The following is a 15642-nucleotide window of genomic DNA, read 5'->3' on the forward strand; positions in this document are numbered from 1 at the left end:
TATTCAATGGTTTGTTACTTTCGAGCTACTCTATTATTTGAGAAAGCTTTAGCCAAATACTTAAATATATTTGTCTTTAGGTCCTTTAGTACTTAAAAGTAAGTCTTAAAGCTTCATTTGAGACTTAAAAAGTATTTAATTTATAGCTAATCGGTCAAATCAATTATGTTGAGAGCAACTAACACATTATACATCCCATATGGAAAGTCGAATTTCAATCAAATTGTTTATAACTATGTATTGAAATAAATGATTATACCTATATAATTTTTGCATTTAATTCAACATATTGCACATCAATTTATAAATTTAGAAAAAAAAATGCATAAACTATATACTTTTTTTAAGAGAACATACAAATTAATTCAAAAACCATTCAAACATTCAGATTCCGACTGACTAGTAATCAGTGTTATGGATGTTGCAGCCCTCTTTCGCCGTCGGCAGAGATGCTGCGATTCATAAAATATATTGTAAAATCTACAACTTTATTAGTTTTTGGCACAATCCCATAAACTTCAATACACAAAGGCATTCATTCAACTTGCATACAATTGTTGAGAATTAAAGCGAAATATCGCCGAGTACACCATTAATAATACTATCATGTTACTTGGTGTGAGAATATGTATCAGAATGAGCGCAATCCCCATAGTTAAGGCTGTTAGGGCCCAAGAAAATCCTACTAAGAGTGAGCCAGAAATAAATTACAATTTAAATATGAGCCTGCCTGTCCTGTCCTTTGCTGTCCAGACGTGTGGCAAACTTCATGGCGAGTTTGTTGACGTTGACGTCGAAACCCAAAGGGTTTGCGTCACGCGCTCCAGCCGTGCAGCCTGACAAATGAGAGAGCTCAGGGCGCATCAGCCGTCGCCGCCCATGTAACACCTTCTGATGTCTTTTATATGATTTTGCTTCTTTTTCTTTTGGTATTTTTCGGCTGGGCTGGAAGTTCATTGCACTAGAGGCGGGTGGCCCCGACGCGGCGCAAATGATAAATTGAAACACTGAAATACTGGCGAACGTGACAACGGTAAAAAGTGAAAGCATCTTTTTGCCTGAAAATTGCTGTGTGAGAGAAAATGCTGGCCACGAAGGAATAGGCAGCAGCACCAGCACCAGCACAAGCACCAGCATTGGCAACCTTTGTGGCCACAATGTAGCGAAATTGCAAGGCAAGTCGCAAACTTTTCTCGGCAGCAAAGTTCACTGCACACTTTTGGCAGCAGTAGATCCCAGTACCGGCAACATGTAAACATGCCAGCCAGCCAGCCAGCCAGCCAGCCAGCCAGCCAGCCAGCTTGGCTAGATGATTGTCTGATCGGGCAGAGTGCCTGGAAGGCAAACACTTGGCGCACAGATAAGTTGAGATGCCAAATACTTTTGTAAATATAAAATGTACACATCTAGTAAGTTGCAATTTCGAATTTTCGAAGCTGCAATTGCGCTGCCTGTCATTAGATCGCAGCACTGGAAATACTGACATCCTGTTGCTCGGCGCCAACAAACTTTATCTGTTTAAAGTTTTCGAATTTTCCCACCACCACAGCTCGGAGCAATGACAATAGTTTCAGATTCACTTTTCAATAAACAAACAAACACACAAGCACACAATAAAGTTCAGGGCATTAAGTTGCGCTTTAATTGTTACTTTCTGTGATTTTATCGTTTTAATTAGCACAGATGGCACAGTTTGAGGGGCCATTAAAAATTCATGGCTTACGCACTTTCTGGCTGGCAGTAGTACGAGTACTCGTATATGGGCACTTAAGAATATAATTGCACGTATCTGCAGATGACGAAGACGTCATGGCAAGGGGCGTGGCGGTTCATTGGTCAAGTCATAGGCGAGAGTGCGTATCCCATGATTTGTGGCCACAAAGAGACACAGCAGATTTCACTGATGCGTGTCAGCAGCCGCCGCTGGTGCCAAAAGAAAGCGAAAATCTCCTGGCATACCATTAATAATTCCAAATGGCAATAATAAAAATAAATATGCTTCGACGCGCGACGCAAAGACACACTTGCCCGCTAATAAGTAAACGCCAGCTGGAAAAATGCTTAGATATTTTTCTCAAAAATTTCGTTACTGATTATGTTGATGGCAGCTGCTAGAAGCGAAAGACCAGCTACATAAGTAATTGCCAAAAGTTAGCAAAACAAAATGAGCGCAAAAAAATTAATGAAAAACAACCAAGCATTTATTTTGCGCTCGTTTAGTTTTGTGGTTAAAAGTTACACTAGACAACAATCCAAGAGACGGGGCAGTGTCCGATTTTCTTTTGTGCACATTGTTTGTGGAAAATAATAAAGGAATTCAACATTACAAACGAGTGATTTGTTATGCAACTAACTTTGCAAATCAAAAAGGGTTGAAATGATTTTAAAATTGTAGTTAACTTTGGCTTTGTTAAGTGCAGAATAAAGCGCTTCTGTATTGTTAGAGGTGACTTTGGAAACACTTACTACACTAGTTTAGTAAATGGAAGATTCTGATAAGTCAAAAAATAACTTAAGCCATTATCTGTAATATTAAAGATATTAACATTACACATATGGTATATATGGTAATCTCCTTTTTATTTATAAAAGCAAATCTTTTGCAAACATTTTGAACATAGTACAAATTTAAAATTTATTGCAATAATTTCAAAACGCAGATGAAAATATCAAAAAATGTAAGCTAAAAAGTAACTGATTTTAATACAGCTTTAGGATTAAAAATGTAAACAATGAAGGTCTGAAGTAATAAGACCAACCCATATCGAAAAGATAAACATATTTGGTTTAAGCTGCCAAAAAATAGTATATTGTAATATAGTGTAATATAGTTTATTAATTGTGTGCTTATTTTACAATGTTGTTTAATATATACATTTATACATTCACTGTTAGGTATTTCTAAATGAACTCCGTTTGCTGTCCGCCTCTGGCGACCACACAAGCACAACTGAGTATATAGTAATTGATTGATATCGATAACGCAGTTATCGTAGTTCATCTTACGAGCTAGATCTACGAACTAGGTCATTAGTACAAATGAGAGAACTAGTAACTGCCACTTTGTTTACAACTCGGCCAACCTGACAAACAGATCGACCTCGATCTCGGTCAAAAACATACAGAAATTGTCTTATTTAATATTTGTGTCCAAGGTTTTAATCTGGCCGGTTCTAAAATTCCTTTATATGGTATTTGTGTTAATTGACAATTATCTATATCAGTAACTTCATATCTATCATTTTCAAAAACACGGCTTATCTTATATGGCCCGCGGTACTTTGGAGCGAACTTTTTGCATGTGCCTGTAGTTACATCAACGTTACGAATGGCTACGTAATCTCCACACTTATAACTTAACGGCGGCTTGTTTTTCAATACACTAATTTTTTCGTTCCTAACCTGTGACTGCGTTATTTTTCGACTAGCTTCTTGTCTTATTTCTTCGAGATTATTTTGATTATTTGTAGTAAATTTTTCCTCTAGATATTCCGATAAATCATCTATCATGGCGCCTCTCTGATTAACTCCGAATAAAAGTAAACTAGGGGTTTTATTTGTACTGCTATGAACCGAATTGTTAATGGCGAATTCCACCCTATTAACTAACTTGTACCAATCTTCTTGATTTAACGGATTTGACAACTTTCCCAACATAGGCGTTATTACACGGTTTACCCGTTCTACCTGCCCATTTGCTTGAGGAGCAGCAGTTGCTACCTTAATATGTCCAATATTTCGTTCAGACAAAAACTCAGTAAAAGCCATTGACGTGAAACAACTTCCGCGGTCTGAAATTATTCGGCGGGGGCGACTGTAATAGTCGAAGTATTTTTTCAAACAAGCGTTAACTTCCTTTGTACTCGTCGAGTTTACTGGATATAATTTTACGAATTTGGTAAATGCGTCTATCACCACCAACAAGTGTTTTTGCTTTGATTTAATACTAGGAAGTGGGCCTAAATGGTCTATATGTATCGTATCGAAAGGGACAGGTGCTTTTGGGATACTGTGTAGTGTTCGGTTGTTTACTGTCTTCGGGACAGAATGCAATATACATCGTAAACAATTCCTTACAAACTCTTCTATTTTACTCCTCATTAATGGGAACCAGTACTTTGATTTCATATCGTTATAGCATTTTTCGGCGGCTAAATGTCCAAGTTTCTCATGGCTCATTCTAATTAACTGCTCCTGCATACTTAACGGAACGTAAAGCGCTAATTCATTACTTGCGTTTACACGATAAACTGCTCCATCTATTAATGCATAATTATCAACAGGGTGATTCTCTAACTCTTCTCTTAACTCATTAATAGCCTTGTCTCTCATCTGCTCAGTTTGTAATAATAGATCCATATCCTCTGAACTCGCACCGACTACACCAACACACTCTGAATCTACGCATTTTAACGGATATGTACCATGAACGATTTCATTATTGCTATTTTCTAACGGATTCTTCTCTTCACTATTACTGACCGCGAAACTTTGCCCCGGCCTATCTAACGGTTTATCCAACGGGTTTTCTATCCGGTTATCAAGCGGGTTACCTTCCTCTATCTGCTCGACAACATGTCTTCCAAAACTTTGAATAACATTTAATAGCTCTACACCTGACTTACTAATATTCATGGGGCCAGGCTTGGTATCTACCTGACTTGGCAAAACACACGGTTCTACTGGCAATCTTTCATCATCGTTTATAATAAACTGAGTCTGCCTACTCAAGGCATCAACATGTGGCATACTACTTCCTGGCCGATGTACTAGACATTCTATCGGGTAGTTTTGTAATTCGAGTACCCATCGGCCTATTTGTGGGTTCACCTCCTTTTTTTCTAGGGTACAGGCCAGTGCGTTACAATCTGTTACAATTTTAAACGGTCTATGTTCAAGATAAACTCGGAAACGCCTTAATGCATATATTATTGCTAAGGTTTCAAGCTTAAAACTGGTCATTCGTGCTTCATCTGCAGATGCCTTAAGAGAATAGAAATATACTGGGTGCATTCTATTATCATCCTGCTTCTGAAACAATATCGCACCAAAGCCTCTTGAACTTGCATCCGTATGAAGTTCAGTTTCCCGTTTCGGGCTGTAAATTGCAAGAACTGGCGGTGTGGACAAAAGAGCCTTTAATTTTTCAAATGCTGCCATTTCTGTTCCCTGCATTGGAAAAGGTCCCTTATTTTTTAATAATTCTACTAGCGGTTTACAAATACTTGCAAATGATTGGACGAAACGGCGAAAGTATGAAAACAACCCTATACAAGAGTGCAACTCTCGTACATTTGTTGGTATTGGATAATTTTTTATTGCTTGTATATGGGTGTCGTTCGGCAAGACTCCACTTCTGCTCACACTATAGCCTAAGTAGTCGATGGTTTTCCTAAAAAATTTACTCTTTTTAAAGTTAATTTCTAATCTGTTTTCACTCAACCGGCGAAGCAATTTAGTCAGTGTATCAAAGTGTTCTGCTATACTTGTTGTTGCCACTACAATATCATCCATAAAGACCACAATTTTATTGTTTCGAACTAAATCATTTAAAGTGTTTGAAATGAATCTTTGAAAAACTGAGGGGCCATTTTTTAATCCAAACGGCATTCTGAGATACTCATACTGTCCCTGTGGAGTTACAAAGGCTGTATACTTAATTGAATCTTCATTTACTCCTATTTGGTGAAATCCGCTTTTGAGGTCAATCACCGAAAAGTATGTCTTTCCTTCCAAATATTCTAGGCAGTCCTCAATTAACGGCAGAGGAAAATTATCACGAACTGTTAGCTTATTTAAGCATCTATAATCAACGCACATACGTATTTCACCGGATTTCTTTTTAACGAGTACAATTGGAGATGCATACGGTGAATTACTTGGTCTAATTACTCCTAATGCCATTAATTCCTCAATTATTTCTGAAACTTTGCCCTTCTCATAAAATGAAAGTCGTCTCGGACCAAAGCTAAAAGGGGTACTATTAGTTAATCGGATGCTTATTTTTCCTATCGGTTCAATCATTGTATTACTCCAAGAATTTATATAATTATTATAAATAAGATCTCTACACTGTTCAGCTCTATTCAAACCAAATTCGCAGCCAACATCAACCTTTTCGTCCACTATTGCCGCCACTCCGGCACATACATCATGCAGCTCCAACAACCAACGGTTATACAAATAACTGTTTTTTACAAACTTAATTACTGAATTGTTACCGGCTACATTATTTTTAGATATGTTCTTAAACAGGGATGCACAGAAGGATTTATATTCACATTTAATGACATTCTGATTTACAGCTTTAACATTGTTTTGTATTAATCGAACTTGGAGGATACTGAGGGCATCTCTCCCAAGCACTAACTGTGTTGGTAGTCTACCATTATCTATAACTAAAAGTAAAATTTCATAATATTTTCCATTAAATTTAATACGGGATTTCACTTGTCCGCAAACAGAAAGTTGGGTTCCTCCCAGTCCATGATATTTCTTCATAAATGGATTTTCCAATACAAAATCATTTGGTACTACGGATTTATATATAAAACTAACTGGGCTGCCAGTATCAAAAAGAGAAAGAATTGTTGTAAAATCTGTGCATCCACATTTACTACTTAACAAACAAAAACTCACTAATTGTATGGCTGCCACATCGTCTTCTTCCTTTACCAGCTCTGCAGTAGCGGCAACTGTATCTTTCATACGGCGTTTCGGGCAGTCCCGATGCTGATGGCCTCTCTCCCCGCAAGTGAAACATCCATCGATTGGACGTTTCGGCTTCTTACACTCAGTCGATATGTGACCCATCTGACGGCAGTTGTAGCAGCGGACTTCACGTACTGTAGCTTTATTCGTAGAGCCTGCTTCGTTCAATAACACCAACGGCCGGATTTTGTCGAGCTGGATCACTTTCTGACGTAGCTCTTTTAGGGTCTGACAAAAGAACAACGATGACGTAATACCAACTCCATCGCGCAAGCCACACACAATGTGTTTGATGACGTCGCAATCTTCCAAATCGGCTTGACGCGCAATACTGCACATTCTTATAAAATAATGAAAAGCCGATTCGTCTTTAGCTTGCTTGCATTTTTTTAACTGCTCGCCAATCTCCAAGCGCGTGCACTCCTCCCCAAATACATCCATAAGCTGCTTACGTAAATCGCCCCACGGTATGGCTCCTTGATGGAGGAAATATTCCTTTGCCGATCCACTCAATAAACGCTTTGCATAGATCCACAAACGTTCATCTGGCACTCCAAGCATGCTACAAGCAGTCTCAAATTCGACAATCCATAAACGAACGGGCAAATTATCATCGCCAGAGAATGCTTGCACGACCGCTTCCAAGTCTTTTATATCGATACGGCTAGGATAAATTTCAGCAACACTGGACGCTCTTGATTCCACAGAAAGGTGACTCATTCCTACTTCAACACGCTGCAACTCCGCCATTTTGTCTTCTTCAAAATCACGCTTCTCAGCCGCCTCCACGGTTTGAACGGCGTTGCAAAATTTCGAAGCGTCGTCGCATACCACCATGGCGCCACATTTCTTCATAATTGTGTCTGCATTGATTTCGCCTTCAACGTGATTTGACTCGATATTAATTTCATGCGGCTGTACAGAGGTAATTTCTACCAAATTCTGGGTCTTGCATTCAGTTTGTGCTCTTTCCCTCTCCTCATCCATCACTGTTTTTACCGCTGTGCGCAGTTGGTAAATTGAGGCGCCGTTATCTAAGCGTACACCTCTTTCGGTTAACAACGCGCACAGTTCTTCTTTATTTAGCTTTATAATTTCGGTATACTTCATTAACTTAACAGAGGGCTGTGGCTTCACCCCACATCTGAATTGTAATATAGTGTAATATAGTTTATTAATTGTGTGCTTATTTTACAATGTTGTTTAATATATACATTTATACATTCACTGTTAGGTATTTCTAAATGAACTCCGTTTGCTGTCCGCCTCTGGCGACCACACAAGCACAACTGAGTATATAGTAATTGATTGATATCGATAACGCAGTTATCGTAGTTCATCTTACGAGCTAGATCTACGAACTAGGTCATTAGTACAAATGAGAGAACTAGTAACTGCCACTTTGTTTACAATATAAATATGTATCTTCTCTAGAAATAAAATATATATATATATGTATGTTCCGTATAGACTCCGAAACCGCTCGACCGATATTGTCCAAATTTTGTGACAATATTAAAAAAAAAAAAAGTCTGATCCAAGAAACACCAACAGGGGGCGTCCTTTGTACAGACGAAAGTGGACGAAAGGTGGACGACAGTGGGTACTCAATCAAGAACGTATTCGAAGCCATAAAAAGCGAAGGACGTATTGGGAAAGATGTGACGGCGGAAAGATTCAAATTCAATTCAGTGGCGCAGCAACGCAAGCCGGAAGCGCCATTTATTTATATTTAGATTAAATTAAATTATTTACAAATTTGCATATTTTTTAAATTTTAACTTTAATATATACTTAATATTTGGTCTAACCAACTTGACCTGGAATGCACTACCAGTATTATTGCGTTTGGGCATTGAAATTCCATCAATCAGATTGATCGTCGCTACCCTTGGTCGCATTCGTTTATATTGATTCGATAACCGATTTTTTTGCAGGGTTGTAAATAAAGTACAAAGCATCGATGATTCACAAAATCGATCTTAAACTGCCATCGATTGTAGTTCGATAAATCGCGACAAACCATCGATGCATCGATTTGTTTATTTTTCGGCATTGTGAAATTTATATTTAGCTTTAACCCTTAAGTCTCCAACAAGATTCCAGTTGCTTTTAAAATTCTTTTAAAACTAATGTTCCGATGTTTTTGGCGTTCAAAAAAACATCGGAAAATATCGAATACTCTTTATCAAATCATCGACGATGGCAAAAAAATCCATGTTTTTTTACAACCCTACCAATAACCTTATTAGAGTTTTGTTGGTTGGTGTTGTTGCGGTCGCTGATTGCGCTCGTATGTTTGACACATTTTGAGCCTGGCTTGCGATTTCCGTTCGGTGGCGTTGAAAGCGCGCCAACTGTCACACGATCTTATCGTGGCATCGGTTTTTACCTGTCAGTCGGTCACACATAAAAGCTAATTAGCGTGAGATTTGTGAGCTTGGCTTGCGGCAAGTTGCACTCGTCGCTTTGATTAATGTCAATTGCAAGCGACAAGGCCAGCACCACCTAAAATAAAAGTTTTCACTTTCTTTGTTTTGGTTTTCCACACACATATACCACTCATATGTATATGTATACTTCTCTTTGTTTTCATAATGGCAAGCATGTAGTATACTTAGTGGTTGGGGTGGCACCGCCCGCTATGGCCCTGCATGAAATAGAAAGTTGACCATAAAACTTTTCCATGTTCTGAAAAACCGAAAGTGCGCGCAAAATGTTGTTAATTGGCCAGCAATTCAAGCTGCTGGCAAACTTTGACCTGAGCACAGGTTTTTGCCACTACAAAGCGAAGCCAAGCCAAACCAATAAAGCAAAGTCGAAAGAATTCAGAACATAACTATGGTGTGTGTAGTATACAAAAAGTCTTTTATTTGTTGTTGTTGGTTTTTTTTACTTTCTCTGTCGTAAAATGAAAAATTTCACACACATTCATAAGCCACAAAGACTAAATACCGAATGCAGTGGTGAAGTGCTTTAGCTAAGCTATCGTTATTGTTATTTCAGTTGCTGTTTATTAAAGCGTAATTCTTGTTTTAATTTTCAACGTTACCACAAAGAAGTTGCTGCTGTTGTGGCTTCGCTTCTTGTACTCAACCACAAAATGGCACAGAAAAAAAGTTCAAATATCTATGTGTTTGGCCAGCCATTGGTAAAGCTCGAAGCTTAAAAACCAGTGAAAAGTGTAAGCGGAAGGCGGGAAACGGCAACAATGAAGCTGCCACTGCCACTGCCCCTACAAGCTGCCACTGTTGTTTGGCCTTGCCAATGGAAATGTGGTTGTAGCCAGCTGGTTGGCTGTTGGTTGTTGACTGCTGCGTGTGGCACTTTGGAGGCACGTAGCACAAACAATCGCAATAGTTTCACATGCGCTTCAGATCTGAAAGAGATATGTACCAGCGACATGGATATGCATGCTGAGGCGTATAATCTCGTACGGATGCGAACATATACGCCTGCATAATACAACAAAGGCAGCCACCCGGGTCAGGGAACATACTATGAGGCCCAACTATGCGCAATGTTTGCTCCGATAGACAGACATTTTGACAGTTTGATTCGAACCTGTGATGATGGACATGAGTTGTATGAATGAATAAATGACTCGGCGCTTTATCTGTCCGAGTTTCAAGAGTTCAGCATTAGTTTTTCGCTTGTTCATTCTAAAGCCGGTGGTCATGGACATGACTTTGCATTTGCTAGAGGGTAGACTTTAACTACATCACAATAATAATGTGCAAATATTTGTGGATAAACTGACTTGTAACTTGTCAATGACTTCAGTTGGTAGGGTAATGCGCAGACATTGAATTGTCACTACAATTTAGATCTTTGAAGAAATTAAAGCCGAAATGGAGCAAAGGATGTTTCTGCCATCAATATTTGTGTATTTTTATTTTAAAAATAAGTTGTTTGGGGTTTTGCGGATCCATTGCCATTTTATTGACTATAAAAATGTACAGTAAACTTAAAGCCCCTCTCTTATATCCCACCACCTTCATTTCCTTTACGCTTCAACCGTTCAATCAATCATTACTCTGACAGCAACAAACATACTTTATGATATAGCTTACCAATTGCATGAAATTTATGTACCAATTTTTGTTAACATTTGTTGTTTTTAATTTTTGTTACAGAAATAAACAAACAACTTTATCTAATATTTTGTGATATTTGAACTTATTTTTCTCATGCAGGCTATAAAGCACCGTTTTGAATGAATTCTCAGAATATCTTGTGCCACTGTAGCACATAGTATGATTAGGAAAAATCGTATGAAAGCTATATAGGAACGATAAGCATACTTACAGTTTAGCTGTTTTCGCTGATTTATTATTTTTTTACCTAAGCAGGCATCAATTTGTGGTAAACATTTCAACAGATCGAGGAGTCAAGGAATCGCGTTTTCGATCTTACTATCATTTGCACATAGAAAAAAAGTATCAGAGAAAAATGTGCAATGACAGGAATCAAAAGGAAAGGGAAAAGGTTTTAATTATATAAAAATATCTTGCAGATATTACTCATCGATGTCGGTTTAAATAATTATATTTACTATAAATATTTCCCCTCCCATATTAAGCTCAAGGAAAAACAAATGGACAGACAGACATGTATTTGTATTTATACTTGTAAAATGGGATCTGTTATAGACAGCTGCATGGCTTCACTCATAAGGTACGTTGAAAGGAATGGAATCGAATTGAGTTGAGTAAGTGGGACAATGAAAATGAAATGAATTTGTATGAATATGACTGCGTCTTGTGTCTCATAGCATACGACATTCATTGAAATGAGTTAGAATAAATGAAACGTAAAACGGAAAGAAACAATTGACGTATCGGAAAACATTCGATTTATTCGAGTTACTCTAGTTATTGTAAAATCTGCTCACTTTGGTCCGATAAAGGCCGAAATTGCCTTTCGATATGCCATCACCAGTGATATATGGACAGATAATTATTTAAAAGCGTCGTATTTGTCCTGTACAATTCATTATATAAAGGAGGGAGTTCCTCTGTTGCCCAAAACAAGCTGCAAAATATTTTGCATTCCAGCCAGTAGCGTGGCTTCGGAACGCACATTTTCAAACGCTATAAATTTAATAACAGAAAAATGTTGTCTATTAGCCAACAATCCTGACAAAATTAACCAAATAATGTTTTTAAATTCGAATATAAAATAAATATGTTGTTATGTTAGTAATAAGTAAAATAAATACAAATGAAAATATAAATATCAACCATTTTATTGACTACAGTTTTTCTTTCTTCTTTACCGGTTTGTCATTCGAATCATTCGAGAGTTACGTCTAAGTTTTTCGTATTCTCACTCCATTCAATTCGTTTTTCTACATTTCGACTGAGTTGTACGTGTGTATACTCATTCATTCATATCAGTTTACCTTGCATTCTAATTCACTCAACTCATTTTGAGCATTGTGCATTCGAATTTGGTTTTTTTGCCATTCATGCAACTGTCTAGTCTGTTACTATGCTTTTTTCCAGGTAAATAAATAAGCTGTTTAGTTTGTAAAACCTCCCACTTTTCGGCTACAGAGTTTATTGTTTATTGATAACATAAAATGCTTAAATAATTGACGCTTTTGAGTGAGAATTCTTCAGCGAAAACAATACAACATGCCTACGGAGAGCCCGCACACCAAACTTAGTAATCTCTTTAAAAGCTACCGATAAGCTTTTCTTTAAGCAGGCAGCTGCTAAACGCACAATATATTTCAAATAGCCATCAAGTTTTAAAGGAAAAACAATAAATCGGAAGTAAAAAACTGTAAAACCGACAGTAAGAAGCAATTTACGAACATGTCAGTAGAGCGTAATAATTGTAGCATAAGTATATCCGCTTTTATAGGACGCTAGCACAAATTTCTCATTAATTTGATTGAATTTCCCGACTACTTACATATAGTAGTTGAGCATTTGTTGAACTGCCCTACACCGCAATTTTCATTTGAGTTCATTGACTTTAATTCACGAACTGAGCTTGATATCATTCTGTAAACGAGACAAAAGGACGGTCGTTAGGCTCTCAAAATATATTGCTATAATAACGCTACCGCATAATGTTTCGAACATAAAACAAATAACTCTCAGTCCAGTCATGATGGCGGATCAATGGCGACCACTTCGCCACCTTCGACACCTTTCCACCGAATGCAGTGAAAGTAGCGTGAAAAACTGGCAAAGCCATTTTGCCGAAAATCAAAATTAGTAGCCCGAAAAGGAAAATCATTAACCAAAGTGCCGCTGTTTAGGGAGGCATTTGATGTGCGGCAAAGGCAAAATACTGATAGCGGAAAGGCCAAGAGCAACAGTAACAGCAACGGCAACGGCAATGCCAACACCAACAAGTAGCTGATGTGGCCATTAGTCAAAATCTGTGCAGTGGAGGGCATAAATTTCAAGTTGAATAATTTTGAAGCTTTATTAGTTGAAAAGTGCCACGGCTTGCGGCATGGCAATGGCACAAAGTGGCAGTGGTATCCAATCCCTTTGTGCTTCGCCAGCCACCTGCAACACTTCCACTGGTCAAGTGGCAACAACGGCCACGGCGATGACGATGGCGACGGCGAAAGTAAGGCGCAGCCTCGCCAAGAATCCAGAAAATGTGTTTTCATTTAAAATTTGGTGAAAAGCTGGCAACAGCAACAAGCAACAAAGAAGCAAGAAATTCAACCACAATTATGTAGTACAAGAGGCCCGGTCGTGGCTTTCCTTTCGCATCGCATGTGCCCAGGCACGTTCTACACACAGTTACTCGTACACAGGTATCTATGTATGCATGCTTGTACTTGTATGTATGTATCTCGCAGATACATCAGCTCAGATATAGCCGCCTGGACTGGCTCATGCATAAAACACCAGCTTTGGCAGCTATTGGGTTTGTCGCCACATAACCAAACGTGGCCAACAACGACGGCGACGGGAACGACACGACATTGGCACTAGAGTTGTGTGGCATGTGAATGAATGAGTTGAAATAATTCTACCACTCGTAAAACTCACGTAGTTCACTGTTTTGAAAAAAAGTTTTTAAATATATTTAGGTAAAAAGTAAAACTTGCAATTATAATGAAATTTCAATCATTTTTCTAATGCAGATAATAGACACAGTTTTGGCGTTCTCTGTTACTTTTGAATTTTATAAACAATATGATTATAATAACAGGATGCAACATTTAAAAAACCATTATTGAGAACACATTTGTTGATGAATTAGGAATTTCGAATGACGAACACAATTATTTCACATTTTTGTATTTTTCTGCTTTTATTATTTTTTCTGAGAATTGGACTGCATCTTTGGACAGATACCCCAGTTATATTTACACAAAGTTTAAGTGTGCAACTATTGAAGACAGATGGAGAAAAACATTCAAAAGGACTTTATGTTACCTTAACCTAATCTGCCGGTATTCTCCTCTTGAGTCTGGCGATAGTTCGATCGACAGGAAGGTACCTAACAAGCTTGCTGCAGTGGTTTCTTTCCGTTCTATACCACCCAGAACGAATTAGCCATAAATTAAGAACATCGTAATTATTAATAGATACATAGATATATATAGATACATAGGAAGTATAATCTATTTAATGACCGACAATATAATTTTGAGTAGCCAATAACCATAGACCAACAGAAGATCGAGCCGAAGAGTGGCGGAGTGCCTTTAATTTTAAAATATAAATTAAAACAGAATACAAATTCCAAACTAAACCACACCAAAAATTTGTAGTAGATTATTATTTCTAATTATTATAATAAACATATACAAGTAAAGAGGGCTTAACAAAATTTATAAAATTAGTTCATTTAACCAATTGTCAAAAAAGCTAAAGTTATTTGAAGATACAGCATACATATATGTATACGAGTAAACAATTTACAAAATATATGTATGAGTATGTACTTTATAAAATAGAATACAGAATTGACTAGGCTTATATAAAAACAATATTTGTTTTAGTTTTTTGTGAAATTTGTGTATAATATAATTCAATAAAGATAAATAAAATTAAGGAAGTAAAATTTCCAAAATTAACAAAAAGCTGATACTGTTATTTGAGGAAGATTAGAGTAAAATTGATTAAATTAGCCGTTTATGCTAATTTATTAGCAGCAATAAAAAGTTATCGTCTTGACCATTTTGTTTTTCATGTTAAAAAAGCACTTTTCAAAATTTGTTTTCCAAATATTTTTAAAAAAAGTTTCAAGAACTTATGAAAAAATCGTGAGCAACTGAACTTAAGAATAAATAAATAAATAAAATTAAATTAATAAATCGAGTAAACTTTAAATTCAACAGAAGCTCAAAAATTATTTAATCGAATTAACCTAAAATTCATTTCAATACGAAAACTTGAATCCACACAACAATACTTCAAAGCAAGCAACTGCTTTATTGAAACAATATACTGAAGATTCAGTTGCCATACTTGGGAAATGCTGAATGAATGCTTACTTTCAAAAACCTATCAATTTTCTTTTCTTGTGTTGTATGTAAAAGAATAAGCATTTAGCCGGATAGAATTTTCTGCTTTTTGTAATACTCGACACTTTCCAGTATACTGAAAAAATTCACAACATAAATAGATAAATAGATTTACAATACCAATACGAACCAGTTCCGTTTAAAACTGTAGTCTTAAACGTCGCCCACAGCTATCGACATCAGCACTCAACTGCAATTTGTAAGTGAGGCAGCAACGGCATGGACTACTCCTTGGCTGCGACCAGGTTGTGCCTCAAATGGCGCACTTAGATGCATATCGCTGCCCATTTCACACCGGGCACACCGCACAAATGACCCTAATATGCATAGTGAAATTGCTTTAGTTACAGGGCGAATTGCATCTGCTATGATTGACGGTCTGTGGGCTGGGGTGGGGTGTTGTTGGGTGTGGGTTCTGGAAA

At 37.3% G+C, this 15642-nt stretch overlaps 1 protein-coding gene across 1 annotated transcript; it reads right to left on the bottom strand.

Annotated features, from left to right (window-relative positions):
• Nucleotides 1-6264: 6264 nt before the first annotated feature.
• Nucleotides 6265-7717, bottom strand: LOC115621550. Its single transcript, XM_030515218.1, has 2 exons — nucleotides 6640-7717; nucleotides 6265-6562 (listed from the first exon to the last, which is right to left on the bottom strand). Exons 1-2 carry the CDS (start codon nucleotides 7696-7698, stop codon nucleotides 6554-6556), a joined length of 1068 nt encoding a protein of 355 aa, XP_030371078.1. The 5' UTR covers nucleotides 7699-7717; the 3' UTR covers nucleotides 6265-6553.
• Nucleotides 7718-15642: the final 7925 nt, after the last annotated feature.

The sequence above is a fragment of the Scaptodrosophila lebanonensis genome, unplaced genomic scaffold (assembly GCF_003285725.1).
Source record: "Scaptodrosophila lebanonensis strain 11010-0011.00,11010-0021.00 unplaced genomic scaffold, SlebRS2 tig00000024-arrow-pilon, whole genome shotgun sequence".
Taxonomy (NCBI): Eukaryota; Metazoa; Arthropoda; class Insecta; order Diptera; family Drosophilidae; genus Scaptodrosophila; species Scaptodrosophila lebanonensis.

Bases quoted from the DNA above. Each gene is read 5' to 3' on its own strand.
- LOC115621550 (XM_030515218.1), bottom strand. From the start codon at position 7,698: ATGGATGAGGAGAGGGAAAGAGCACAAACTGAATGCAAGACCCAGAAT.